The sequence below is a fragment of the Cervus elaphus genome, chromosome 22 (assembly GCF_910594005.1).
Source record: "Cervus elaphus chromosome 22, mCerEla1.1, whole genome shotgun sequence".
NCBI classification, from domain to species: Eukaryota; Metazoa; Chordata; class Mammalia; order Artiodactyla; family Cervidae; genus Cervus; species Cervus elaphus.
In genome coordinates this window covers 19,160,564-19,187,855 of record NC_057836.1, presented here as the reverse complement: position 1 = coordinate 19,187,855, position 27,292 = coordinate 19,160,564, and the positions used below count along the sequence as shown (strand labels likewise).

At 38.9% G+C, this 27,292-nt stretch overlaps 1 protein-coding gene across 2 annotated transcripts in view; it reads left to right on the top strand.

The window, feature by feature from the left end:
* Window positions 1-27,292, top strand: part of LOC122680255 (alpha-2-macroglobulin) — a 67,101-nt gene that overhangs the window by 13,366 nt on the left and 26,443 nt on the right. The window contains exons 1-14 of one of the 2 annotated variants that reach the window (XM_043881424.1): window positions 8,605-9,006; window positions 11,423-11,606; window positions 12,917-13,076; window positions 13,236-13,288; window positions 15,232-15,252; window positions 15,508-15,676; window positions 16,117-16,201; window positions 19,136-19,256; window positions 20,112-20,226; window positions 20,367-20,476; window positions 22,696-22,857; window positions 24,042-24,269; window positions 24,726-24,789; window positions 26,381-26,523. In XM_043881424.1, coding sequence (XP_043737359.1) covers window positions 8,921-9,006; window positions 11,423-11,606; window positions 12,917-13,076; window positions 13,236-13,288; window positions 15,232-15,252; window positions 15,508-15,676; window positions 16,117-16,201; window positions 19,136-19,256; window positions 20,112-20,226; window positions 20,367-20,476; window positions 22,696-22,857; window positions 24,042-24,269; window positions 24,726-24,789; window positions 26,381-26,523 — 1,701 coding nt within the window. In that variant the 5' untranslated portion in view covers window positions 8,605-8,920. Of the gene's footprint in view, window positions 1-8,604; window positions 9,007-11,422; window positions 11,607-12,916; window positions 13,077-13,235; window positions 13,289-15,231; window positions 15,253-15,507; window positions 15,677-16,116; window positions 16,202-19,135; window positions 19,257-20,111; window positions 20,227-20,366; window positions 20,477-22,695; window positions 22,858-24,041; window positions 24,270-24,725; window positions 24,790-26,380; window positions 26,524-27,292 lie in introns of those variants that run through there. The other variant, XM_043881423.1, reaches the window with a different exon arrangement.

Below are 27,292 nucleotides of genomic sequence, written 5' to 3'. Positions count from 1 at the left end.
TCTTCTAGACTTTGGTAAAAAATCTGGATTTATTTATTTTCAGGAACATGGGGAGCTGTTAGAGGAGTTTCCCGGGGCATGACATAATTATATTTTTCCTTTAAAGGATTTATTTTGACTTTTGTGTGAGACAGTGGATTGTAAGACAGCAGTGGAAGAATCAAGAAGACAAGTTAAACTAGTCTTGCACTGGGACTGACAAAAGATGATGGTGGTTTAGACTAGACGGTGGTAGATGAAATAACATCAGCATACTAAAGATATATTCTGATTGTTGCTAAATTTTACACTGGAAATAGAAAGAAAGAAACCAAGGATGAATCCACATATTTTTGGCCCAAGCAATTGGTTTAATGGAGACACCACTTACTGAGAGGAAAAGTCCTAGGAGGGGAAGAGGAATCAGATGCTTAATCCTGAATGTGTTGAATTTGAAGTGCTGGTAAAACTTCAGTAGAGTCAGAGAAAGCAGTTATAAATACAATTCTCAATCAGAAGGGAGCAAGCAGGGATAGATACTTTGCAATGAGAAATTGTTTGAGAATGAGAGTTTAAATACTCTCTAAATACAGCATTTAAAACCCTAGGACAAAAGGAGATCCCTTTAGAGACAATATGACTTGAAAAGAGATGAAGTTGGAAGACTGGACTTTGAGACACTGCAATGTTTAAGTGTCAGGAAAACAAATAGTAAAGGATTCTGAAAATGATTGACAGAATCAAAGAAAGGCAGTGTGTTGAAACTCAAGTGAAGAAATGGCTTCTGGAAGGATTTCAAGAACAGAGTGTGCAGCTAAGTCAGTTGCTTCTGAAAGACATAATAAAATGAAAACTGAGAACTGACCACTGAAATTGGCAACATGGAGATCGCTGGTGACTGACAGACAAAGACTAATAGGCTTTATCTCAAAGCCTGTTAGGAGTGAGTTAATGAAATAAAGGGAGAAGAAGTGGAAGTAGTGAGTTTGAACAAATATTGATAGGAGATTTGTGGGAAAAGGAATCAAAAAACGGGGGAGGGGGAGGATAGATAGAAGGATATGTGTAGTCAAGAATTTGGTTTTTTTCACAGGTGAAGTATATATTTATATGCTGATGAGAATAATGATGTTTAGTGGAGAGATTTTTTGCTGTAGTAGAGAGAGCTAAGGGCTTCCCTGGTAGCTCAGATGGTAAAGAATCTTCCTGCAATGTGGGAGACCTGGGTTCGATCCCTGGGTTGGGAAGATCCCCTGGAGGAGGACGTGGCAACCCACTCCAGTATTCTTACCTGGAGAATCCCGCAGACAGAAGAGCCTGTCAGGCTACAGTCCATGAGGTCACAGTCAGATGTGACTGAGTATTAAGCACAGCACAGAGAGAGGTAAATTAAATTAGTAAAAAAGTTTTTGAGTATGTGAAAAGAGTACGTTACACTAAAAAAAATTTTTTTTAATGGTGGCTTGCATTTAGATGCACACAAGTTTATCTGGTGCAACACAAGAGAATACAGAGTCCATAGGTGCAGATGTAGATGAGCTGGCCATTTCAGAATTGGAGACAGATGATCAGAATTTTACTTGTGATCATTTCTATTCTCTCAGTGAAATAAGAAGCAATGTCATCAGCAGAGAGAAAAGAAAGGCATTGTTTACAGAAACGATGACCTGGGAGAGTGAGAAAATAAAATCACTTGAGCAATGCAGCAGCACTGCATGGAGGCTGTGTGTGTTTGCACCTAAGTCTGCAGTCGTGAATTTAAAGTGGATCTGTTGGCATGCTCACATATGTTTCACCAGTCACCTTCTTAATTTTGATGCAAAGGAATGTAAACTCCAGTGGCAGAAACATGGTTTTTGTTAACCACAGGACAGTGTCTGGTACAAAATATGCATTAGAATATATATGGACTGACTAAATAATATCCATCTTCTCCACTTGACTGCTTTGCTTCACAATATCCCCAGTACTTAATACAGAGCCTGGTTCATAGTAGGCTTAAATATTGACTGAACAGACAAAGGAGCCAATTAATCAATCTCTTTTTTTTCCCTTCACTTCTGAAATTTACCCCCAACTCCCTACTGCACAGTTTCCCTGAATTTCACAAGAAAGCCTCAAAGCCAACATACCTAAGATTCTACCTGACAATTTCCTGCCTCTTATTAGCAAGATCACCCACGACAGCCCCAGTGAGAAAACTAGAGTCATTCTCTATTTATCATCTCCAAAATGGAAAAGTCCATAACTAGTTTATGCATTTTTGAGCAAAATAAATGAAATAAAGTGCTTAACACAATGCCTAACATATAGTACCTACAAATATTAGCTATTTCTGGCATTCAGTGATTGCAACATACATATCTTTTCATATCATGACATATTTTACATAATTTAATTGGAAGAGTTTTTTCTTTAAGTAATATATTAAATAATGGTGTCCTTTATATCAATAGTGCATCAAATAAGGTAAAAGGGAGTACTGTAACTTTTCTCTGTAGTACGTTCATCAGTATTAAACTAGCAATTGTCATGTCCAATACACTTAAAATCCACATTTTTCACCCTCTCCCCACTGTTGCAATGTTACTTTAAGTTCTAATTTTCTCTATATATTTAAAATGCATTTTGCACCTGTCTGTGAATCAGCTAGGGATTCCTCTGGCAATAAATAACAGAAAAGCAACTAGCAATTGCTGAACAAATAGGGAAGAAGTCCAGAGGTTGACATTCCAAGGTTGACACAATTACCCAATAACACTGACAGAGATCAAGGCCCCTTCTATTGTTTGGACCTGCTTAGCATGCAGACCTGATCATCCTATTCGCTGCTTTCTTAACTCAAGATGGCCATTGAAACTTTAAGTGTTACATTCATTTTCCATGCAGAAAGAATAAATAAAAACATTCATTGCTGTGTCTTCTGAAACTTTCTCTTTTTGTTAAGAAACCAAAAGTTTTCCACAAGCCCCACCCAGAAGTCTTCCATTTATATGTCACTGGCCAGACTAGATCAAACAGCTACCCATAGTTTGAAGATGGTTAGGGAGAAAGATGCTGTGTGAGTAGTTAAGCCAATGAGCCCTGAGCATAGTTCGGCTTAATTTTTGACACATAGGTCAAGAGTTATCTTATCTGTTTATTTGTTTGCTTGTTGGGTTTACTGTTTATTTACTGTTTATTTAGCACCTAGTACACACCAGGAAATGGCAACCCACTCCTGTATTCTTGCCTGGAAAATCCCATGGATGCAGGAGCCTGGGAGGCTGCAGTCCATGGGGTCGCAAAAAGTCGGACACGACTGAGCAACTTCACTTCACACACCAGACCCTGTTCTAGGCACTGGGGATACAACAATGACAAAATCCTTTCCTTTGTGAAACTTTCATCCCAGCCTGCCCTTTTGATCCAATATTTCTACTTCGAGTAATTACTCCCAGAGTATGGATACTCTGCCAAGACAAGTATGTTCATTGACACAATATCTAGAAAACAAAAAACTGATTGGTTATCTATATGGTATTGACTAATCACAGCATGTATATATAAGGTAATTATTCAAGAGAATATATCTCTTTTAATATAGATCCTTATGCCGACATGAAAACTATCTTCAATACAATGTATACTTTAAGGGGGAAACTGCAGAGCAAAATGTATGGTATAGTAAAATCACACTTTTGAAAGAAAACCCACACTAAAATTCGTGTAGAATCTTGAGGGACCCTGAATGGCCAAACAATTAAAAAAATAATAATAAAGCTGGAAGGTTCTCACCTCTTATTTTCAAAACATTACAAAGTTGCAGTAATCAAAATAGAATGGTACTGGCATAAAGACAGACAAATAGATCAATGGAAGAGAATAGAGAGCCCAGAGAGAAACTCCTCATGTATATGATGAAATGATCTTCAACAATGGTGCCAAGACCACTCAACCTACTCTTAGCAGCCAGCTGTACATGCTTATATTTTTGCTCATTTTTTAAAAATTCAGTTACTTGATTTTTTTGTTGTTTTGTATGATGAACTTGTCTGTAAATTTGCTATGTCAGAGTGTACATCCTATCACATTACCTTTCTTTTTTTTTTTTTTTTTATTTATTTATTTTTTTTCAGTGGGTTTTGTCATACATTGACATGAATCAGCAATAGATTTACACATTACCTTTCTAAACTGACTGCCAATTATCTTCTGCCAGCAATGCCTAAGACTACATTTTCCCCACGCCTTTAAAAAATTTCCCAGTCTGATAGGGAATGTTGCATGACATATCTTTTTTTTCTTTTTCAAATGTGTGATTACTAGTAATGTATTATATCAGTTACTTGTAGTAACTCCGCTGCTTATACTTTAACTTTGTCTTGGGGTTTTATTTTCTGATTAGGAAGTCATTTTTTACCCCCCAAATTGTAAAATTATTCTCCTACACATTTTTCCTAATTTAAATATTTATGCTTTATATTTTTGTCTTTAACTCTATATAGTTTATTTTTGAATATGAGACTCAGCAGGGAATATGTTGCAGGGTTAGTTTTCCTTTGGTGAATGAAGAATGTGTGTGTGTGTGTGTGTGCGCGTGCATATGTGTGTACAAGCACAGGGTCATTTCATGAGAGAAAGTGAAAGTGTTAGTCACTCAGTTGTGTTTGACTCTTTGAGACCCTATGGGCTGTAGCCTTACAGGCTCCTCTGTCCATGGGATTCTCCAGGCAAGAATATTGGAGTGGGTTGCCATTTCCTTCTCCAGGGGATCTTCCCGACCCAGGGATCAAATCCAGGTCTCCCACATTGTGGGCAGATTCTTTACCATCTCAGCCACCAAGGAAGCCCAATCACAAGCCTTGATGTTTTGTTATAAAGCCCCAGTCACTCTGACTAGTAAAAATTTTCTTTTGACTATTTTTTTAAAATGTCCCTTCTTTGGGGCTCAGAAATCCCACTCTCTCCCATGTTTCTCTTTTCAGTTCCACTTAGGTGTTCATCACCTATATATTAGTGTTTCTTGGACCTCTGTCGTGGACTCTTTTCTATTTTCATCCCATATCATCTATTTCCATGGCATCAGCTCTCCCTATAAATCGATAAATCTCTAATCTGTAATAAATAGGCCAGCTCTCTGTTAACTGGTGGTGTTCAGATTGCTTTAACTTTAACCTACAATAAGAAATTTTGTATATTTTCACTAGACAGTTTGCAAGATAACAACGAAATCACATTTCACAATGTAACTTTTACACTGTGACACTTAGAGATGATAGAGATATAAGAAAGAAAGAGAAATTATATGAGTTAAGATATAAGTTTTAGCTTGAACAAAGATATCTCAAAGTGCAAAGACCTTTAAATAAGAGAAAATGTTTTTCTCTTACATGAAAGTGCCAGCTAAAATGGCCTTTGGATGACTTAGGGGTTCATTTGATGTCTTATTTCTTGTTCTGCCTCCCTTGACACATGGCTTCCATCTTATTACCTACAATGAAAGATCTGGCTACCATCAACACGTCAGATTCCAGACATTAGTAAGGAAGAAAAGGGAAGGACAGAACCTAATCCTTCCAAGTCATGAACTGAAAGTTGCACACTGCACTTGCACTCACACTCCAGTTGCCAGAAGTTAGCCGTATACCATACCCGGCCTCCAAGGAGAAGACCAGGAAATAAAAGTTTTCAATGAGATGGTGTATGCCCAGCAAGAACTCAGGTGTTTGAGTAATAAAGGTAGCGTCAGAAAAGGGGTAATAGGACATAACCAAAGTTTCTGCTGCACAACAGTGAAATAAATATTTCCAAATTCATTAGTTTCACATATTCTGTTTGGTACACTATGCTTTCTACTTTACTGTATTCTATTACATTTTAAAAAATCTTAAAAAAAAAAAATCTTGGTCATGACTCACTGATCATGACACTGTAACACATTACAGATGGTGACCCATAATTTGAAAAACATTTCTTTAAGCCTGCTATGTCTAATATGGTAACCAGTAGCCACATGGGCTGTTGAACATTTGAAATGTGGCTGTTCTAAATTGATATTTCTTGTAAGTGTAGAATCCACACTAGATTTCAAAGACTTAGTATGAAAAACAAATTTAGAGTATCTCATTAACAATTTTTATAATGATCAAATGTTGAAATGATAATAATTTGGCAATACTGAGGTAAGTAAATGGTATTTTTGAAATAAATTTTAAAATATATAACTAATAAGAACACACTGTACATCACAGGGAACTCTGCTTAATTCACTGTGGTGACCTAAACGGGAAGGAAGTCCAAAGGGAAGGGGATACATGTATATATACGACTGATTCATTTCACTCTACAGTAGAATATAACAAAACATTGTAAAGCAACTATACTCCAATAAAAATTCATTTAAAAATAAAAATGATAAAAACCAGTGTAAAAAATAAAATTAATTTAATCTGTTACTTTTTGTTTTTCAATGTGGAAAATGTAAAATTCCTTAGGAGGCTCACTTACATTTGTTCTAGACAACAATGCTCTAAGTTCTAGATGCTAATGTTAGTTCAGTTCAGTTCAGTTGCTCAGTCGCATCCAACTCTGTGACCCCATGTTTTGCAGCATGCCAGGCCTTCCTGTCCATCACCAACTCCCAGAGTTTACTCAAACTCATGTCCATTGAGTTGGTGATGCCATCCAACCATCTCATCCTCTGTCTCCCCTTCTCCTCCCACTCTCAATCTTTCACAGCATCAGAGTCTTTTCAAATGAGTCAACTCTTTGCATCAGGTGGCCAAAGTATTGGAGTTTCAGCTTCAGCATCAGTCCTTCCAATGAATATTCAGGACTGATTTCCTTTAGGATGGACTGGTTGGATCTTCTTGCAGTCCAAGGGATTTTCAAGAGTCTTCTCCAATACCACAGTTCAAAAGCTAATGTTAAACTCCCTCAAACATTACTATTTAAAGCACAAGCACTTTCTAAAAGGAGACTCTTTATCTTCCCAACTCTCAGCCCTCTGTTCTCACTGTGTTCTGTGTTTCACTCAAACACTTAAAAGCAACACAAGTCATTCAGTGAATAGCCAGGAAAATTGGAAGGCACATTTTCCTTTACTATCACATTCATGTGCTCACTGTGTACTATAATTTTACCGCTTAAATATAATATAAATCTGTCAACCTCTATTCGTCATTATAAATGCATACATGCATGCATGCATGCAATAAGTCACTTCAGTTGTGTCCAACTCTTTGCGACCCCATGGACTGTAACCCACCAGGCTCCTCTGTACATGGGGATTCTCCAGGCAAGAATACTGGAGTGGGTTGTCACGCCGTCCTCCAGGGATCTTTCCAATCCAGGGATTGCATCCACATCTCTTATGTCTCCTGCCTTGGTAGGTGGTTCTTTACCACTAGTGCCATTTGGGAAGCCCCAACCTTAGCCAAATACCATCATTTCTCATCCATATAATTGTGCCAACTCCCACCTGCTTCCTGGATTACCTCCTTCCCATCACTCTCCCAAATTTCAGTGAATGTGACCTTTCCAAGAAACAAATTTGGAGAAGTCATTTCATTGATTATTCCCCAAGTACTCTAGTAGTGCCAGCAAGTTTCTTTTTTATTTGAAGCAAGTTTACTTCACCCCTTTTCTAAGTGGACAAGCATTTTCTCCATTTCAAACATTTTTCATTTTACTGTCATGATGTTTATCACTAATGTGTCATGATGGTTATCGCCCCCTGTGTCTTTGTTTATGTCATTCCTTATGTGCTTCAAATGCACTTTACATCTCCTCTTTTCCCTGGCTAGCCACCACCCACACTCCAGAATTTAATTTGCTTTTCTCTTTCCCTTAGATTTCTTTTCCAAGACCCAAGTTTAAATTGTGTGCCCCTGTCCTGTGCTCCCAGAGCACCTGAACTTCTCCAATAATAATGTCTGGCTACTGTATTTTTATTGCTTGTTTATTTGTCTGCTTTCATACCCTCAAGAATGTGCAATCTGTTTCTATATATTTGATCATTCCATCTCCATGATTTTGTATGATACCTAGACCAACTGGGCTCAATAAAACTTACAAAACAATCAATCAATTGGATGAATGGATGGGTGGATGAATGGATGGATGGATAGATGGATAAAATAGTTAATATGATTAAAGATTGAAAGGGATTTGCATATTTAGAAGGCAGTAACAAAATGTGTTCATGTTCACATAAGTAGATGGTAAAGACAATTAAGATCTTTCTTGGGCAGAGTAAGTCAAAGCTTGTTTTTGAGGTCTTGCTACTTCTCCTTTCATCTTTTCACTTCCTTAATACAGGGAAATATATCTATTATCATTCTTCCAGAACCTAGCTCTTTATCTGCAATCCAGCAGTATCCTCCAAGACAAAAAGCTGTTCTTTTAATCCACTGTCATTTCCATAGAGGACAGCTAAATTCTGAAACTGCTTCAATATTGAGTAGACATATCTGATGGAGGACTTGCAGGAGACTGACTTGTAGTGAAATATCTATTTTGAGCCTCCCAGTGTTGCTTAAATTATAGCTTCCCCTGCCAGCTATTCATGCAAGAGATGAGAGGAAAGCCATAAAAGGCACTATGAGGAAGCAGAAGGAGGGAGCAAGAGCGAGAAGGGATTGAAAAGCCGACTAGCTACTTTACGGGAAAACCAGGGAAAATGAGCACTAATGGGAATGTGGATTTTATCCCTCCAGGAATCCTATTTAGCTTGCCAAGAATTAACCCTGACTGTAATTAAGTCCCTTAGAGCAATGACCCTTCCAGAGAATGTTCAGAGACCTCTACTTTGTTTAGACACCTTGTGTGGGTGGAACTTCCTGTTTACACAGAGAGCAGCATAAAGCCTAGTTGCTCGGAGGAAAGTTTGGGACCAGACCAACTGCAGGGAGAAAGGTGCAACACAGTCTGGTCTCCTCCAGTCCCTTCTCCCTGCAGCATGGGGAAGAACAAACTCCTTCATCCAAGTCTTATTCTCCTTCTTCTGCTTTTGCTGCCGACAGATGCTTCAGCCTCTGGGAAACCGTGAGTTTCACATAAAACTTAAACTCGAAGAGTCCTTTCCTTTATTTTAAATGCTTACCATTCATTTGCTTTCCCTATGAAACTGTCACCTTCTTATCTTTAAGGTCTCTTTCAATAATGAGATTTTACAAATCTTCACTTATTCTTAAACATTTCTTTCCAACTTTCTGGATCTCTGAATCTCTAAATTCTCTGGAAATATACAAAGACTTTCTAAAGGGCACTGGAAATTGATACTTTTAAAAGAATCAACTTTTAGATTCTCACATTCATACAGATCAGCTTGAGACCATGCTATCTATCCTTTCTTACCTCCCCTTTTTTAATTTCCTATCTTCCACTTTAAAAGAGACAAACCTCCCTCAATCAGTTGTTACTGTGGAACATTGTTAAGGAATATAAAAATCTCTAGAGTTCCAAATAAAGGAGAAATTTGAAAAACTGATGTTGATATTGAGAAAACAAAAGACTCAAATGACAGAAGAGAAAATTATTTTGCAGATCGTGTGGTGATGAATTCTTTGTTTCAACAGAATTGAAGGAGGATCTAAGGGAAATACCAGTTGATAGATGATAAGAAGCAACTCTTGATAATAGGGCACTGTGGTTTTTGGCACGTAACGCAGAAGTTACAAGAGCTGATAAAAAATGATATAATTTATTTACTTTCATGTGAACAATTTTTCACAGCACTGCGTCTACACAAACCAAAACTAGCAACAGAATTCATGGTAGACCTTTGTTTAATTCTTGCAGTAGGGAATATTCGTCTATGAATATATAAGGACAGCTCATCATTTTCATCAAAGATGTGCTTCAAAAGTATTTTGACTTTATATTAATATGTAAAATACATGAATCATAGCTTGCAATATATTTATTTTGTTTTGATCTGTTGTATACTACTAAGACTTTTGAAAACAATTCAGAAGAAAATGTTTAACATTTACAGCTTTATGATCACATTAAGAGTTAAAATTCAATTTATATACCCACATATAATACTACATGCATACATGTACATATGCAAATAGTACATATGCATACACATACATATGCATACATGCATATGTATATACATACAAAATAAAGACACTAGAGTGATCCATAAAATATTTTGAAGCATTGAAACATTAGGACAGACTTCTGTGTGGTAAGTGGCATGAAAATTCAAGCTAAAGAGGGAAAAGGAGAAAGCTGCTAAATTTCTGATCATTTCAAAAAGAACATTTTGGTGTATTTTTTAAATAGATCATATTGGATATATTATCAATATGATATTTAAGATTCCATGGGAGAGTTCCAAAAAAGTAATGTGGTGGTGGTAGTTTGCTTTAGGCGGTAAGTCATGTCTGACTCTTGCGACCTCATGGTCTGTAGCCAGTCAGGCTCCTCTGTCCATGGGATTCTCCAGGCAAGAATACTGGAGTGGGTTGCCATTTCCTTCTCCAGAGGCTCTTCCCAACCCACGAATCAAACCCAGGTCTCTTGAATTGCAGGCAGATTCTCTACCAACTGAGCTATATCCAGGTTTTATTTTAAAGTATCATCAAAAATAATATATTTTACTACTACTTAAATTTGTGAAAAAACAGGTGTTTACCTGAGTATATGTAAGGAGTGCATAGTGTCTAAGAATTATGTTAAGGATTTTGTGAGCAAAAATATTTGAAAATTTGAGAGTCAATAAAATTATATATGAAGGTGTTGGGAAATTTTCTGTTCTGCTCATGAGTTACCAGGATTCCAAATTCAATCTTTAGAAGACCATTCTTGAGTAGACCATTTTTGTCCAGCCATGAGTTGAAAGACAAATATTTAACATACAAACATTCAGGGTTAGGTAACACACCAAGATTTCATTATTTGCTTAACACACACATTATTTGCTTCATTATTAGACTTTAAACTAATGACTTTCTTTAAGCCTCAGGCTCCATATCTGTAAAGTGGAAAGCAAGAACATACCATTCCATTTTTACAGGCTTGCTATGTATTCAGTGAAAAGTTCTATAAGTGGATTGGCTTTTGTAATGTCTCACATGAGAATTGCTTGCTTTCCTCAGCAATCCTAATGTAAAATAGATTGACAGCTTGACTAACTATAATTATCATGTCTTTATTTGAATTCAGATGCTCACAGATTTGAGTTCCTCAGCGTGAGATATGCCTGCAAATGTTCACCTCATTAAGGCTCACTTCAAGTAAAATGTTCACTGACATGGCACTGACTATGGAAAGGGGAATGATTCTCTTGCATGCTTTTCAGTGGCAGGGATCAATTTCCTGCTTATCAATATGTCTTCTCTTGGCATAGACCTACGGATAGTAACAAAAATTATAGCAGAAAATAGTGCTGCTGATAACAATGCCTCACCTCCTACACTCTCCTTTAACTGGACTCCCCCAAACCCAGGCAATACATGGTGCTGGTCCCCTCCCTGCTCCATACTGGGACCCCTGAGAAGGGCTGCCTCCTTCTGAGCCACCTGAATGAGACGGTGACCGTCAGCGCCTCCTTGGAGTCCATCAGAGAGAACAGGAGCCTCTTCACTGACGTGGTGGCAGAAAAGGACTTATTCCACTGTGTCTCCTTTACTGTGAGTATGACTGTTTGACTTAATACATTTGTTTCTATGTCAGGAACACAGGGATCTAGAATTCAATCAAGACCTTGAGAGGCTGGCATGGACTTCATGAAGGAATCTAAATGTAGTGACTAAGATTAGAAATTAAGAAGCAATGTGTGAATTTCCAACCATGGTAGACAAATATTTATAGAGATATTAAAATGAGCTTAATAATCAGAGAAAATTCCTCTTAGCCAAAAAAAAAAAAAAAAGAAGAACAGTAGGAACTAGACAGAGGGAAAGTGTGACTTCTCCTTAAAATGAAAATGGAAAAAAGACTAATAAAGCATACTAAACCAATGTTCAAGATAAGCTCCAGTGGTGGGCTGACTGGAACACAGAACACATCAGTCCATACTCTTTCTAAGCGTGAAATTGTGGAAATCACCATGAATGTACAGCCAATATCTCTTCAGAGTTGTATAGATCCTTACAGCATATGGCCAATAAAATATTGCAGTTTCCTTTCTCGTAGTATTAAGAGATGCTTCTATAATACCATGCTCATTTATCACATAACAGCAGTTAGGTAACATTCGGTGTATAAATGAATCAAAGTTGTACTAGCTGATTTGCAGCAACATGGATGGACCTGGAGATAATCATACTAAGTGAAGAAAGCCAGACAGAGAAAGCCAAATATCATATGATATCGCTTACATGTGGAATCTTAAAAAAAAAAAAAAAATCATATAAATAAACTTATTTACAAAGCAGAAACAGACTCACAGACTTACAGGCAGAGGGATAGATTAGGAGTTTGAGATTGACATGTACACACTGCTATATTTAAAATAGATAACCAACAAGGATCTACTATATAGCATAGGGAAGTCTGCTCAAAATCCTGTAATAACCTAAACGGAAAAAGCACTTGAAAAAGAATAGATACATGTATATGAATAACTGACTCACTTTGCTCTGTACCCGAAACTAACACAAAATTGTTGATCAACTATACTCCAATATAAAATAAAAATTAAAAACAATAAATAGAGCAAAAATATTTTTTTAAAAACTGTTCTGGCTGATCTGTAAGGAGATGTGAATCTCATTTATGACCTCACTCACTGTTATGTTTTCCTCCATCTTTTGTTCTGTCTTCCCATTCACAAATGACAGAGGTCATTCTGTCCATGAATTTCTGTCCATGCCAACTTTCTCTGATGAGAATGGACCAGTGAAATTAAAAGGGGCAAGACCCCTAGGGAGAAGTGGGAGAGGGACTTGGAGGGGAAATGGGAAATGAGTGGGTTTTCAGGGTCTCTCCTCTATTTCAGCTCCCAAGATCTCCAACCAGTCAAGAGGTAATGTTCCTCACCATCCAAGTGAAAGGATCAACCCAAGAATTCAAGAAGCGGACCACAGTGTTGGTTAAAAATGAAGAGAGCCTGGTCTTTGTCCAGACAGACAAACCCATCTATAAACCAGAGCAGACAGGTACAGAGGCCTGTAGTCAGGACAACTTCCCAAAAGAAAGATCTTCCTCTCTTGCATGTTTCCCAGTCAAAGGAATCCTGGTTCCTTAATAGCTTGTCTTACTAACCTACAGACCTGGCCTAAGGTTTCAGGGACTCATGGAAAATATTTCTGTTTCAGTGAAATTTCGTATTGTCTTGTTGGATGAAAGTTTTCACCCCCTGAATGAGTTGGTAAGTCTCCTAATATCTATCTAGAATTATTATTATCTGTATAAACAGGCTGGGAGTCTGTTTTTGGTGTTGAAGGAGGGCCAGAGAAAGGAAGAATCTACTGCTGATAACAATATTTTCTGGCATAGCCATTGTGCAAAATCCTCATTTAAAACAGTACCCTGGGTCAAGAGAGTTATTGATTCTTTCTTGTTACTGGTACTTGACTGTCACACAATTAAACTTACTCTTTGAAAAATTCTCAGTTAGGCAAACTAGAAAGATACACTAAATAAGAAATAAACTCTCAAAAAACTTAGGTTTAAATAACTTCTCAAAGATTCAAAATTTTTCTAAACACACCTACCAAAACCTCTCCTATAAAGGAAGGAGAGTATAATCAATGTTTGTTCCTCAAGACTAACACTCAATTTTAACGTAGACAAGAAACCAAAGTCTTAATTTTTCTCTCCCAAATCTAGTCCTCAACCACATTTTTTTATCTTGGAAAGAGACACTTTTCAATTAAAAGCCACAGACTCTGTTTACTATAGTCCCTCCCCCTCCCAACTTCCTTTTCCTCTCTTAAAAACACTCTCTTTCCCAGGCCATAGTGGGTTGCAATTCCCTGCTGATCCTGACTAAATCCATCTCTGCTGGGGAATGGTGGGTGGGAGGGGGGCGGTTGTCAGAAGGAGCGGGGAAAGAACTCGAGGGGAGGGAGCAAGTTTTTTTCTTCTAGCTCCTAAAGCAAAAGATTAAGGCATAATCCTTCATGTCTTTCTCTCACAGCCACATCCTATTTTATCAGAAAATCATGTTAGCTTAAAATATATCCAGACTCTGCTTTACCACCTGAACTGCTACAACTTTGTTCTGACCAATATCACCTCTGAATAATACTATTGCAGTAGCCTTGAAATGGGTCTCCTGGTTTCTACTTACACTTCTCTATCTAAAATCAAACACTTCATCCATCACTCTGTCAGCTGAACTATTTTATTTTCATTTCTTGACACTACCTCAAACATATATATATATATAACTTAAATACATATATACCTTAAATATATATATACCAAATATGTGTATCTCATATACCAAACATATATCAAATGTGTATCTATAGGTATCAAAAATATATATTGCCTATATGTCTATGTTTCTTATATATCCACCCTTTTAGAATGCAAGCTCCATGAGAAACAGGTCTATTGTTTTTTTGTGGAGTGCTGTATTTATAGCACCTAGGATGATACACAGCACTTGGCAGGCACTTAATGTACTCGCTAAGTCACTTCCGTCCTGTCCAACTCTTTGCAACCCCATGGACTATGGCCTGCCAGTCTCCTCTGTCCATGGGGATTCTCCAGGCAAGAATACTGGAGTGGGTTGCCATGCCCTCCCCCAGGGGATATTCCCGATCCAGAGCTCCAGCCCATGTCTTTACATCTCCTGCATTGGTAGGTGGGTTCTTTACACTAAGATTGTACACAGCACCTGGGAGGCACTTAATAAATGTCAGTTTTTAAAATGAATATGCATTGATAGTAGAGGATTTATTTCCACTCCTTCTTATTCTTAGAACTCCTTAAGAATTCTGTGGTCCACCTTAACATTTGGATCTGAACATGGTTACTTACTGTTTCATTGCTGTTTATTTCTTAATCTGTAAAATAGCATAGCAAAGGAATATTCTTCACTGGAATGCTATAAGCATTTAAGTGATATTAGTGAATACCACTCCTAAAGAATGGCACACATGCATTTATTGCCGACAGCCCCGTAAGTACTTAACATTACTCATTAATTGCTTGTAATGGAGTAAAGTTCTGTAAAACTCTAGAATTTTTCTGTGTTTTACTACAGACAAAACTATTCTGTGTAAAACTATTTGGTTATAAATCAGAATTGAGGCTATGTGAGAACAGTTCTAAACTGCTTACTATCCTTTTGTCTTTCAGGTTCCACTAGTATATATAGAGGTAAGCAATGTGAAACATTCCATAATTATAATAAACGTAGGGGAAATGTTCTTACAATATTTCAGAAATTCATCATTACGGGAGAAGCATTCAAACTCATGTAACACTAGTTTGTTCCAAGTCATCTCCTCCCACCCATCTTTGTGGATAACATTGGAATCCCTCTTTGTGGATAACATCGGAGTCCCCATAGATTTCCTGTACTGTATCTAATGCTCTAGGCTCTTTTGTAGATTACGATTATCGTGTCTGTAGGACCCCAAAGGAAATCGCATCGCACAGTGGCAGAACCTCGAAGTAGAGAATGGCCTCCAGCAGTTGACCTTTCCCCTCTCGTCAGAGCCCTTTCAGGGTTCTTATAAGGTGGTGGTACAGAAGGGATCAGGTGGAACTGCAGAGCACCCCTTCACCGTGGAGGAATTCGGTACGCCATTAAGAAAAATCACCAACCAGTTCTTTTTTTCATATTTGAACTTCTAGGGCCTAGAATTCAAGTTTCTCTGTAATCCCTCTATTTGCCATGGGTGAGATTAGACTTGGAGTGGAGCAAATTATACCTAAATCCAATGAGGACCATCAGTGGTTTGTGAATAGGATATAGCCTTTTTTGTAACAATTTTAATCTTAAAAAATGTAAAACAATCATAGTCTAGTGGGGTCTCCCATAATTCACCAGGATTACACTGATCCATCATAGTCCTTCAACCAAGATTTCCATTTGAGAGGAAGGTGAATACACTGGAGAAGAGGGCTACCTTTTCAGAGCCCTAAAATATTATTAGGAAATTGTTATTGAGAATCTGGAAATGCCAATTCCCCAAAAGTTGAAAACCAATCATCAACTTCCTTTTCTCCAATCAACAGTGCTTCCTAAGTTTGAAGTGCAAGTAAGAATGCCAAAGATAATCACCATTTTGGAAGAAGAGATGAACGTGTCAGTGTGCGGCCTGTGAGTTTATACTCTCCAAAAATCTTCTTTTGGGGCTGGGTGTATTATTTAAAAGAGACTCACCCTTTGGGATATCTAGCTAGCTTGTCTATGAGGAGTGCTGCACAAACCCCTTAAATACATGGGAACATTCCCATCTCTAAAACTTTCCTGTTGCTTTTCTATTTTCCTTCTTAATTTCTTTCCTGTCCTTACTAGAATTATTGTAACTATCACGGGATAGGCAACTGTTTCTAGAGAAGCTATGTTAGTAGGGTTGATTCTGAAAGTAATAAAGCTACTCACGCACACATAGGCACACAAATAAGAGAGTGTTGAAGGGTAATGACTTTCCCTTTATCAGGTTGTAAAGGAAATTCAATCATCAACAGATCATTTACCTGACCTTGCAGACATAGTGGAAAAATAACTTAGATTTGGAATTTGTAGAGATAGGCATGTTACAGAAATCTCATCTAACTCATCCATCCCTAAGGCAATTCACATACTTCTTGGCACTGCCATTGTCACTGATGAGACTGGACATGATCTCTCAGTCAGGCTTTTCCAACCTTCAGAACTAATGTTACTAGGATCTTGTGCTCCCATCTTCAGTAGCCCAGCAGCAGCAGTAACAGAAAGAACAGGCAGAGTGAAGCAACAAGTCCTGCCTAAAGACCACACTTGTAATATACTAACTGTTCAGCTGGGTCCCTGCCCAGCACTGTCTCAGAGGAAGGCCACCAAGCTCCTGATCCACAGAGCTAATGAACCAACACTCGTACAAATACAGAGATAGAGGATTTTTTTTTTTTTTTGGCTACACTGGGCCTTCCTTCCAGGTTTCTGTAGTTGTGGCATACAGGTTTGGCTGCCCTGAGGCATGTGGGATTTTAGTTCCCTGACCAGGGATCAAACCGACATCCCCTGCGTTAGAAGGCAGAATCTATTTTTTTAATTTACTTATTTTTAACTGGAGGATAATTGCTATACAATATTGTGTTGGTTTTTGCCATACATCAGCATGAATCAGCCATCAGTTTACATGTGTCTCCTCCCTCTTGAATCTCCCTTCCACCTCCCACCCCATCCCACCCCTTTAGGGTGTCAGAGTACTGGTTTGAGCTCTCTAAGCCATGCAGCGAATTCCCGCTGGCTATCTATTTTATATATGGTAATGTAGTTGTTTCCATGCTACTCTCCCGATTTGTCCCACACTCTCCTTCCACAACTAGGTCCACAAATCTGTTCTCTGTGCCTGCATCTCCTTTGTTGCCCTGCAAATAGGGTCATCAGTACCACCTTTCCAGATTTCATATATATGCATGAATATGTGATATTTATTTTTCTCTTCCTGACTTACTTCACTCTGTATAATAGGAAAAGGATATATATAAAACTCAAATGTGTTCCTTTTTATGGCTGAGTAATATTCAATTGTATATATGCACCACAGATTTTTTACCCATTCATGTGTCAAGGGACATCTAGGTTGCTTCCATGTCCTGGCTATTGTAAATAGCACTGCAGTGCACGCTGGGTATATGTGTCTTTTTCAATTATGGTTTCCTCAGGTTATATGCCCTGTAGTGGGATTGTTGGGTCATATGATAGTTTTATTCCTAGTTTTTTGAGGAATCTCCATAATGTTCTCCATAATGGCTGTATCAATTTGCATTTCTACCAACAGTGGAAGAGGGTTCCCTTTTCCCCACACCCTCTCCAGCTTTTATTTTTTGTAGATTTTTTGATGATGGCCATTCTGACCAAAGTGAGGTGATACTCAACTGTAGTTCTGATTTGCATTTCTCTAATAATAAGCAATGTTGAGCATATTTTCATGTATTTGTTAGCCATCTTTATGTCTAGAAGGTGGATTCTTAACCACTATACCATCTGGGAAGTACTGAGGATATTTAAATTAGGAAGAAAACACTCTCAAAACCACAGCAATTACCAATGACATATTTGTGGCACAATCCCATTTTTGTAAAAAGCTCAGTTCAGTTCAGTTCAGTCGCTCAGTCGTGTCTGACTCTTTGCAACCCCATGGACTGCAGCACGCCAGGCCTCCCTGTCCGTCACCAACTCCTAGAGTTTACTCAAACTCATGTCCATTGAGTCGGTGATGCCATCCAACCATCTCATCCTCTGTTGTCCCCTTCTCCTCCTGCCTTCAATTTTTCCCAGCATCAGGGTCTTTTCAAATGAGTCAACTCTTTGCATCAGGTGGCCGAAGTATTGGAGTTTCAGCTTCAACATCAGTCCTTCCAATGAATATTCAGGACTGATTTCCTTTAGGATGGATTTGTTGGATCTCCTTGCAGTCCAAGGGACTCTCAAGAGTCTTCTCTAACACCACAGTTTAAACACCAGTTGTTGTAAAAAGTAAACAAGTAAAATTCGACATAAACAGAGATAGCTCCCCATAGGAAGAGGATGGCAGAAGGAAAGACACCATCATACTGATGGTTTATATTCCCAGGTAGAATTGAAGCACTCGTTTCTTGTTTTGTTTTGTTGGTATGGTTGTTTCTCTTAAGATCTGGTGTAGGTTTGACAATAAGAAAAATATTTTTTAAAAGGTGAAACTGAAAATTAGATATCAGGGGGGAAAAAGACATAGTAAAAGAAGACGGTAGTAAATTTCAGCATGCTGCACTGTAAATTTCTAAAGGAGAAGGTTTTAACAGACTTGGACAAATTGAGACAGTAGCATGGAAACAATTACATTACCATATATGAAATAGATAGCCAGTGGGAATTTGCTGTTATGTATGTTAGGGGGCTCATACCAGTTAGTTTACTTGCCCTCAACACTGCATGAGCCCTGCAGAAGTTAGAAGGAAATACAGAGAGTAAAAATATGCTATAGCTCAAGGGGAAATATAAACAGGTCGAAAATGAGGGTGTTCAATGTCTGATTTGATCCATGTGGCAATGCTCTTATAACAGATACACTTATGGGAAGCCTGTCCCAGGACATGTGACTATGAACGTGTGCAGAAAGTACAGGAACCCTTCTAACTGTTATGGTGAAGAATCCAATGCTGTCTGTGAGAAGTTCAGTGGGCAGGTACGTGGGAAGCCACTCCTAGGGACTAACAGCCTAGGCACCATTGACAAGCAGTGAGTTATAACATGGTGATAATTCAAGAACAAGCCAATCTATAAAAGAGTTCTACGCTAGCTATAATATTTTTATTGATAAAAATCAGTGACTTAGCCTAATAGGAATTATTTCTTGTCAATTGTAGGTATTCTTTGTGCACCAAGGACCCAGAACCTGATATCTAAAGCCCCTTTGAGTATCTACAGGAAGGAAGGAGACAAAATATACCCATGTTAACCACCTTGGCTGGGAAGGGCTTCAGTTCTTCCCCCTTTCTATGAGCAAGAGTTTGTCACATGGCCCCACCTGAGGAAACACAGTCCCCACATGGGCAGCTACTTTCCAGCCACAGCTGTAAACTAAGGGAAGCCAGATTTCAGTGAAGAGTTAGCTGCCTCCTACACTAAGACTGTTGTTACCTTTAGTTTCTAAGCCGAGTCTAACTCTCACAACCCCATGGACTGTAGCCCACCAGGCTTCTCTGTCCATGGGATTTCCTGGCAAGAATCCTGAACTGAGTTGCCATTTCCTTCTCCAGGGGATCTTCCTGACCCAGGGATCAAACTCCCATTTTAACAGTTTAAATTTCTATACCTTATTCACTCTAGGGATTATCAGCTACTAAGGAATACACCTGTCAGTTATAAGCCAGAGATTGTTGTGAGATATAATAATAATTAATTCCTAGAGAATATTTATTGTGTTATCGTGCAAAATTCCTAAGTCTTGTTGCCTCAAAAAAAAAAAAATCCCACCAGACTGCCTGACCACCCATTTGTCCAGTCTTATGTTTGTGTGTTTTATTTCATCCCCTCCTAGCTGAACACTGACGGCTGCTTCTCTCAGCAAGTAAACACCAAGATCTTCCAGATGAAGAGACAAGAGTTTGAAATGAAAATCGAAGTGGAAGCCAAGATTCAAGAAAAAGGAACAGGTGTGTATACCTCCCGGGTATGGGAAAAGAACAACAGACACTGATTTAGCTCCTTTGCCAAATTATGAGAGGGAGGTGGCGGTGTAAGTTCAGGGAGAGAATTCTTCCAAATGAGAACTTATTTTTTCCTTCTTTTTCAGAGGTGGAATTAACTGGAAAGGGGGCCACTGAAATAACAACAACCATCACCAAACTCTCATTTGTCACAGTGGACTCAAACCTTAGACGAGGGATTCCTTTCACTGGGCAGGTGAAGTATTTTTCAATTCACATGTCAAAACATACTCTCCCCTAATATGCACAACATATTTTGCTAAAACCACATTTGGCTGGTATTATCTGTTGATTAATATAATCAAAAACATGTGTGCGTTTGTGCTCAGTCACTTCAGTTGTGTCCAACTCTTTGCGACCCTGTGGACTGTAGCCTGTCAGGCTCCTCTGTCCATGGGGATTCTCCAGGTAAGAATACTGGAGTGGTAGTCATCCCCTCCTCCATGGGATCTCCCCAACCCAGGGATCGAACCTGCTTCTTGTATGTCTCCTGCTTTGGCAGGTGGGTTCTTTACTAGCACCACCTGGGAAGCCCCCAGTCAAAGGTGTAAAACTGCATAAAATAGATTTGTTCCTCGGTAAATTTGTATATCAAATATATAAAAACCACGCTAAAATTAGAAGGTTTTTAAAACAGCCCTGTGTGTTATCATTCAAACTCTTTCCCATGGCTTACCATGCAGTCTCAGATTTTTATATTTTTTCCATAAGCATCTCAAAATTCATGCTGGCCAATTACATTATCTTTCCTACATTAATTTTTCATGGAAATGATGGGTAGGTGGCTTTTGTTTTTATTTTGAAATATAAGAGGTTCTACTAAAACAGTAGATGGCTCAGCAAGTAAAGAGTCCACCTGCAATGCAGGAGGAGATCGGGGTTAGATTTCTGAGTCAGGAAGCTTCCCTGGAGGAGGAAATGACAACCCACTCCAGTATTCTTGCCTAGAGAATCCCATGGACAGAGGAGCCTGCCAGGCTACAGTCCATGCATGGAGTTGCAAAGAGTCGGACATGACTGAGCACATGGCAATCACTGTACCTGTTGTTTCTTTCATGGATTTTGTATTTATGTTACTTTTTCTTTAATAACAATTATATTTTAAAAACAGTACATAGGAGGAATAAAATACTGCTATTAAGGTTTACCCCTCCCAGGTGGTGCCAGTGGTAAAGAATCTGCCTGCCAATGCAGGAGATGCAAGAGACCCAGGTTCAATCCCTGGGTTGGGAAGATCCCCTGGACTTAATGAAATATTATAAAATATTTGCTTATGTGGCTCAGAAGATAAAGCATCTGCCTTCAATGCAAGAGAACCGGGTTCAATCTCTGGATCAGGAATACACCCTGGAGAAGAGAATGGCAACCCACTCCAGTATTCTTGCCTAGAGAATTCCATGGACAGAGGAGCCTGGCGGGGGCTACAATCCATGGGGTTGCAAAGAGTCAGACATGACTGAGTGACGAATGCTTTCACTTTCACAAGATTTTAAAGATACAAATTTTTTCTCTCAAATCTACAAAAAAAAAAAGTCTTCTCCTGTTATTTTTCTATTATATGCAAAAGTGCTAATGGAGTTTCCAGACTCCAGAAGTCTAAGATAACAGTCACATGTACCTCCAAGTATAATCACCATGCATCTCGTCTTCAACAGAAACGCTGTGTCAGCTGTGGAGCGTGTAAAAGACAGAAGGATCAGGCTATAGAGGAGTGGTGGATGTTTTGATTGTTTAGATAGTGGATATTTAGGATGTTTTGATTATGTTATGACAGCACACATGTTCAGAAACTTTGGTCACTTCCTAAAATGAAAGTTCACTTTTTCAGATTTCTCAGAGATATATTGTACTTTTTGAGATTTTATTCCTGCTAAATAACTATCCCATTAGTCCCATTTCCAATCAAAAGAGAAAGAATTTTGGTGTTCTGGTCTTCATACGTGCAACTGACATTTCATTGGCAAAGTCAGATTTTGTGGAAATTGAAAGTGTTAGTTTCTCAGTTGTGTATGACTCTTTGTGACCCCATGGACTATAGCGCACCAGGCTCCTTTGTCCATGGAATTCTCCAGGCAAGAATACTGGAGTGGGTTGCCATTTCCTTCTCCAGGGGATCTTCCTGACCCAGGAATTGAACCCATGTCTTCTTCATTAGCAGGCGGGCTGTTTACCACTGAACCACCAGGGAAGCCTAGCTACCAGGGAAACCCATTACTTACGCATTTATTTAGCAGCTATCTCTTTTCCTGGACTAGGCGCTCGAAGACAGAAGAAATGTTGTTTTGTTCACTGCTGTAGCCTCAATGCCTGGAACCATGTTCAACATATTGGACATAATAAATATCTGTGCTAAAATGAATGTTTGCTGCCTGTTGGATATTAGCCATATAACTGATCTGCAGCTTTTATCTTCAGGTGCTCCTAGTGGACGGGAAAGGTGTCCCCATGCCAAATAAAGTCATCTTTATCACAGCAAATGAAGCCAACCACAAATCTAATGCCACCACTGATGAGCACGGCCTGGCAGAGTTCTCCATCACCACCACCAACATCAAGGGCACCTCCCTCAGTATCAGGGTAAGTTTGTAAGGAAGTTACCAGTGACATGAAGAAGTCTTAGAAAAAAAGGTTGCAACTGAAAAGTGATGGCATTTCCAAGTTGTGTTTAGTCTTAAAGAAGACAGGGGAAAAAATGAGAAATTAGAAACTAATTTAAGGTCAATTTTGAAACAGTTGATTAAAAAGGAGGCAGCACAGAGTTGTGGTTAAAGTGGGATGGTTCTATACATGCAGCCTAAGACAGCCTGGGAGAGGCAGGCATCAATTACTTCACTTGAAGAATTGATGCTTTCAAATTGTGGTGCTATAGAAGACTCTTGAGAGTCCCTTGGACAGCAAGGAAATCAAACCAGTCAATCCTAAAGGAAATCAACCCTGAAAATTCATTGGAAGGACTGATGCTGAAGCTGAAGCTCCAATACTATGGCCACCTGATACGCAGAGGTGACTCACTGGAAAAGACTCTGATGCTGGGAAAGATTGAAGGCAGGAGGAGAAGGGGACAACAGAGGATGAGATGGTTGGATGGCATCACTGACTCAATAGACATGAGTTTGAGCAAGCTCTGGGAGATGGTGAAGGACAGGGAGGCCTGGCGTGCTGCAGTCCATGGGGTTGCAAAGAGTTGGACGTGACTGAGTTACTGAACATATACAAACATAAACTCAACTCTTGAACAAATGCTAGTTACAGAAAGTGTTCTCAGACCTCTAAGTTTGCAATATATATTACATTTATTCATAATATCCATTTGAAACCCATCCTAAATGAGGCATCTCCTCTCCGAAATGCAATTCTTCAGTTTCTGAGGATCAGCTAGTCTCCCCAGTAAGGTTTCATAGCTCCAGTGTCTCTGTCTAAATACATAAAGTGGCTACAGAAACGCAAGGGAGCTAATCAGAGTCAAGGATGTCTCCTCATATGCTCTTCAGAAATATAAATACCAACCCAGGAAGCCTCTGCCATGTAAAGGGTCTGCAATACAGATGAACAAAATAAGGGGCACTTCTCTCTCACTTCTTAGTGTGGAACAAAAGATTTCTAGGTACACTAGTTAAGGTAGGATACTAAACTACAACTCTGTGAGCACACTGCCATTCTCTCTGATATTTAATCTATAAGCTAATCCTGGTTTTCTGACGAGATCGGGCGTGTTCAGGGTGGTATGGCCGTAGACTAATCCTGGTTTTCTAATTCATCAGGTCAAATACAAGGATCACAGCCCCTGTTACGGCTACCAGTGGCTGTCAGAAGAACATGAAGACGCTTATCACAATGCTAATCTTGTGTTCTCCCAAAGCAACAGCTTTGTCTACCTTGAGCCCTTGCCTCGTGAACTGCCCTGTGGCCAAACTCAGACAGTCCAGGCACATTATGTGCTGAAGGGACAGGTCCTAAAGGAGCTAAAGGAACTCGTGTTCTATTACCTGGTGAGAAGGAGGGCCACCTTCACTGTCTGTAGATAAAAGCACTGTGTGGGCAAGCATTTATGAAGCTCTTTACATTCTTTCCCTGAAGGCTCAGACAGTAAAGAATCTGTCTGCAATGAGGGAGACCCAGGTTTGATCTCTGGGTCAGGAAGATCCCCTGGAGGAGGGCATGGCAACCCACTCCAGTATTCTTGCCTGGAGAATTCCACGGACAGAGGAGCCTGGCAGGCTACAGTCCATGGGGTCGCATAGAGTCGGACACAACTGAGCAACTTCCACTTTCACACATCACTTCTTTGATCTCTTACCCATGTTCCTTTTGAAAGTTTGACTTCTCTCCAGGCTAATTATTGCCAGTAGGGGCTTAAAGAAACAGGCATATTACATGGAGGGCAAGAACTTGGGCTAAGATTTCTTTCAGGCAAATTAAATCCCTTTTCATGTCCTTGTTTACAGATAATGGCAAAAGGAGGCATTGTCCGATCTGGGACTCACACACTGCCCGTGGAGCAGGGAGACAGTGAGTATTTCTATAATTTCTCATGTTTGCCCTCCTCTGTCACATGCAGCCTTACGCTGCAAAGATACCAGGAATAGTCTCAAATAGAGAGAGACTGTTCATCCCGCCTTCAAAAAAAAAAGTTGAAAAGGGAGACTTATCTGGCAGTCCAGTGGTTAAGACTCCATGCTCCCAATGTGGAGGGTTTAGGTTCGATCCCTGATCGGGGAGCAAAGATCCCACATGCCTCGTGGCCAAAAAAACCAAAGCATAAAACAGAAGCAATATTGTAATAGACAGTAAAGACATTAAAAATGGTAAGCATCAAAAAAAAATCTTTGAAAGAAAAAAAGAGAAGTTGAAAGGGGGAAGCAATAATGTTTCTTTATTTAAAAACCCTTTATCAAATGTTTATTTTCTTTTCCTTCAGGTTAATCTGTTCAAACTTAAAATATTGAGTTGGTTCATAATCTATGCTTACTCCAAATTTTCCAAAATAAATACTCATGAACCTTCTCAAAATGACATTTCAAAATTGTTTTAGACAATGGAAAGAAGCTAAAACCTTGCAGTGTCTTTTATTTTTTTTATTTTTTTTTTTTTTTTTTTGCAATGTCTTTTATATATTGGTCCTGTGCTGGGTCATTTACATTTTCACATTATATTTCCCTTTTGAAGATATTTATGACTTATGAAGAAATAAATTGAGTTTTTCCAACACTGAATCAGACTTTCCACAGAAACAAATGTGAAACAATATAATCTCTGAACTTTTTGCTTATCCTAAGGGAATCTAAAAGATCCCTTACTGGAAAATTATAGGTGAACTACCATGAACTACTCTTTTGTTGCTTCTTTGTAGCAATGCAGAAGTGCTACAGTAGACTTGGAGAAGCTTGATTCTAACAAATCTATGTATGTGTCAAGAAACAACTTTCAAAGGAGCTCAGTACTCCTCTTAAGAATGAAAAATAGAATATTTGGTTCATAGAAAGTTACAGAGGATATAAGGGTAAATACAATGCATTAAACTCTTACTATTATATCTCACAACTGCAAGTTCTATTTCCTTTCTCCACTGTGAAGTCTAAATCAAATGGAAGCCAAGCCACATCTTTAGATAGCATCAAAATTTTATACAGATGAACTCAAGCTTAAAACTGTGGAGGATCATTTTCAGAGACGAGAAGACTTTGATAAAGTTCTTTTTAAGCCAGGGTTCTTAAAGGTGGTCATCCATTTATTGCATCTGTTTCTTATATCTGCTACACCTACTGGGCTTTGCTGGTGGCTCTGTGGTAAAGAATCCACCTGTCAAACAGGAGCCTCGGGTTCGATCCCTGGGTCAGGAAGATTCCCTGGAGAAGGAAATGGCAACCCGCTCCAGTATTCTTGCCTGGGAAATCCCATGGACAGAGAAGCCTGGTGGGCTACAGTTCATGGGGTTGCAGTGAGTCAGAGAGGACTTAGTGACTAAACAACACTACATTACTAATAGAGTCATTGAACAAACCAGGCTCCTGAAATGACTTTATACTGATACAACAGAAAAGCATTATTTTAACCTTGAACTCTAACCCATGATCACTTCCTTATTGTCTCTGTGCTCCAGTGCAAGGCCATTTTTCCATGTCAGTCCCCGTGGAGTCAGACATCGCTCCTGTCGCTAGGCTGCTCATCTATGCCATTTTACCTGACGGGGAAGTGATAGGGGATTCTGCAAGATATGAGGTTGAACACTGTCTGACCAACAAGGTGAGTGCTTTATATGGTAAAATTTTCAACATTTAAAACTAGAAGTTACTGTCACTATCAATTCTTTTCTACACTTGAGCATTGGGGCCAAAGGGGTTAAATGAATCCTCCAGAAATTTTCAGCAGGGTAACAGCAGATCACACTAAGAAGCCAAGAGAAAAACAAATATCATATGTTAACACATATTTTTGAAATCTAGGAAAATGGTACAGATGAACTATTTGTAGGGCAGGAATAGAGACGCAGATGTAGAGAACAGATGTGTGAACAAGGAGGGGGTAAGGAGGGTGGGATAAATTGGGAGATTAGCATTGATGTATATGCACCAGCATGTGTAAAACAGCTAGTGGGATTGGGAATACATGTAAATCCATGGCTGATTCATATCAATGTATGACAAAACCCACTGGAAAAAATAAATAAATAAAATTAAAAAAAAAAAAAAAAACAGCTAGTGGGAAGCTGCTGTAAGGTACAGGGCGCTCAGCTTGGTGCTCTGTGATGACCAGGATGGGTGTTGGGGGAGGGGGGTGGGAGGGAGGCCCACGAGGGAGGGGATATATGTATACATATCACTGAGTCCCTTCATTGCACAACAGACTCTAATACAACATTGTAAAGGAACTATACGCAATTAAAGAAAAAAAAGAAAAGAAAGAAGCCATGTCACTTGACTGCTAGGACAAAATTCCCATGCATTACCTCTTACCATATAATACAGTTCACAGTACCTTGTTCCCTTCTTTTACGGTGAAGTAGGGTTACGGT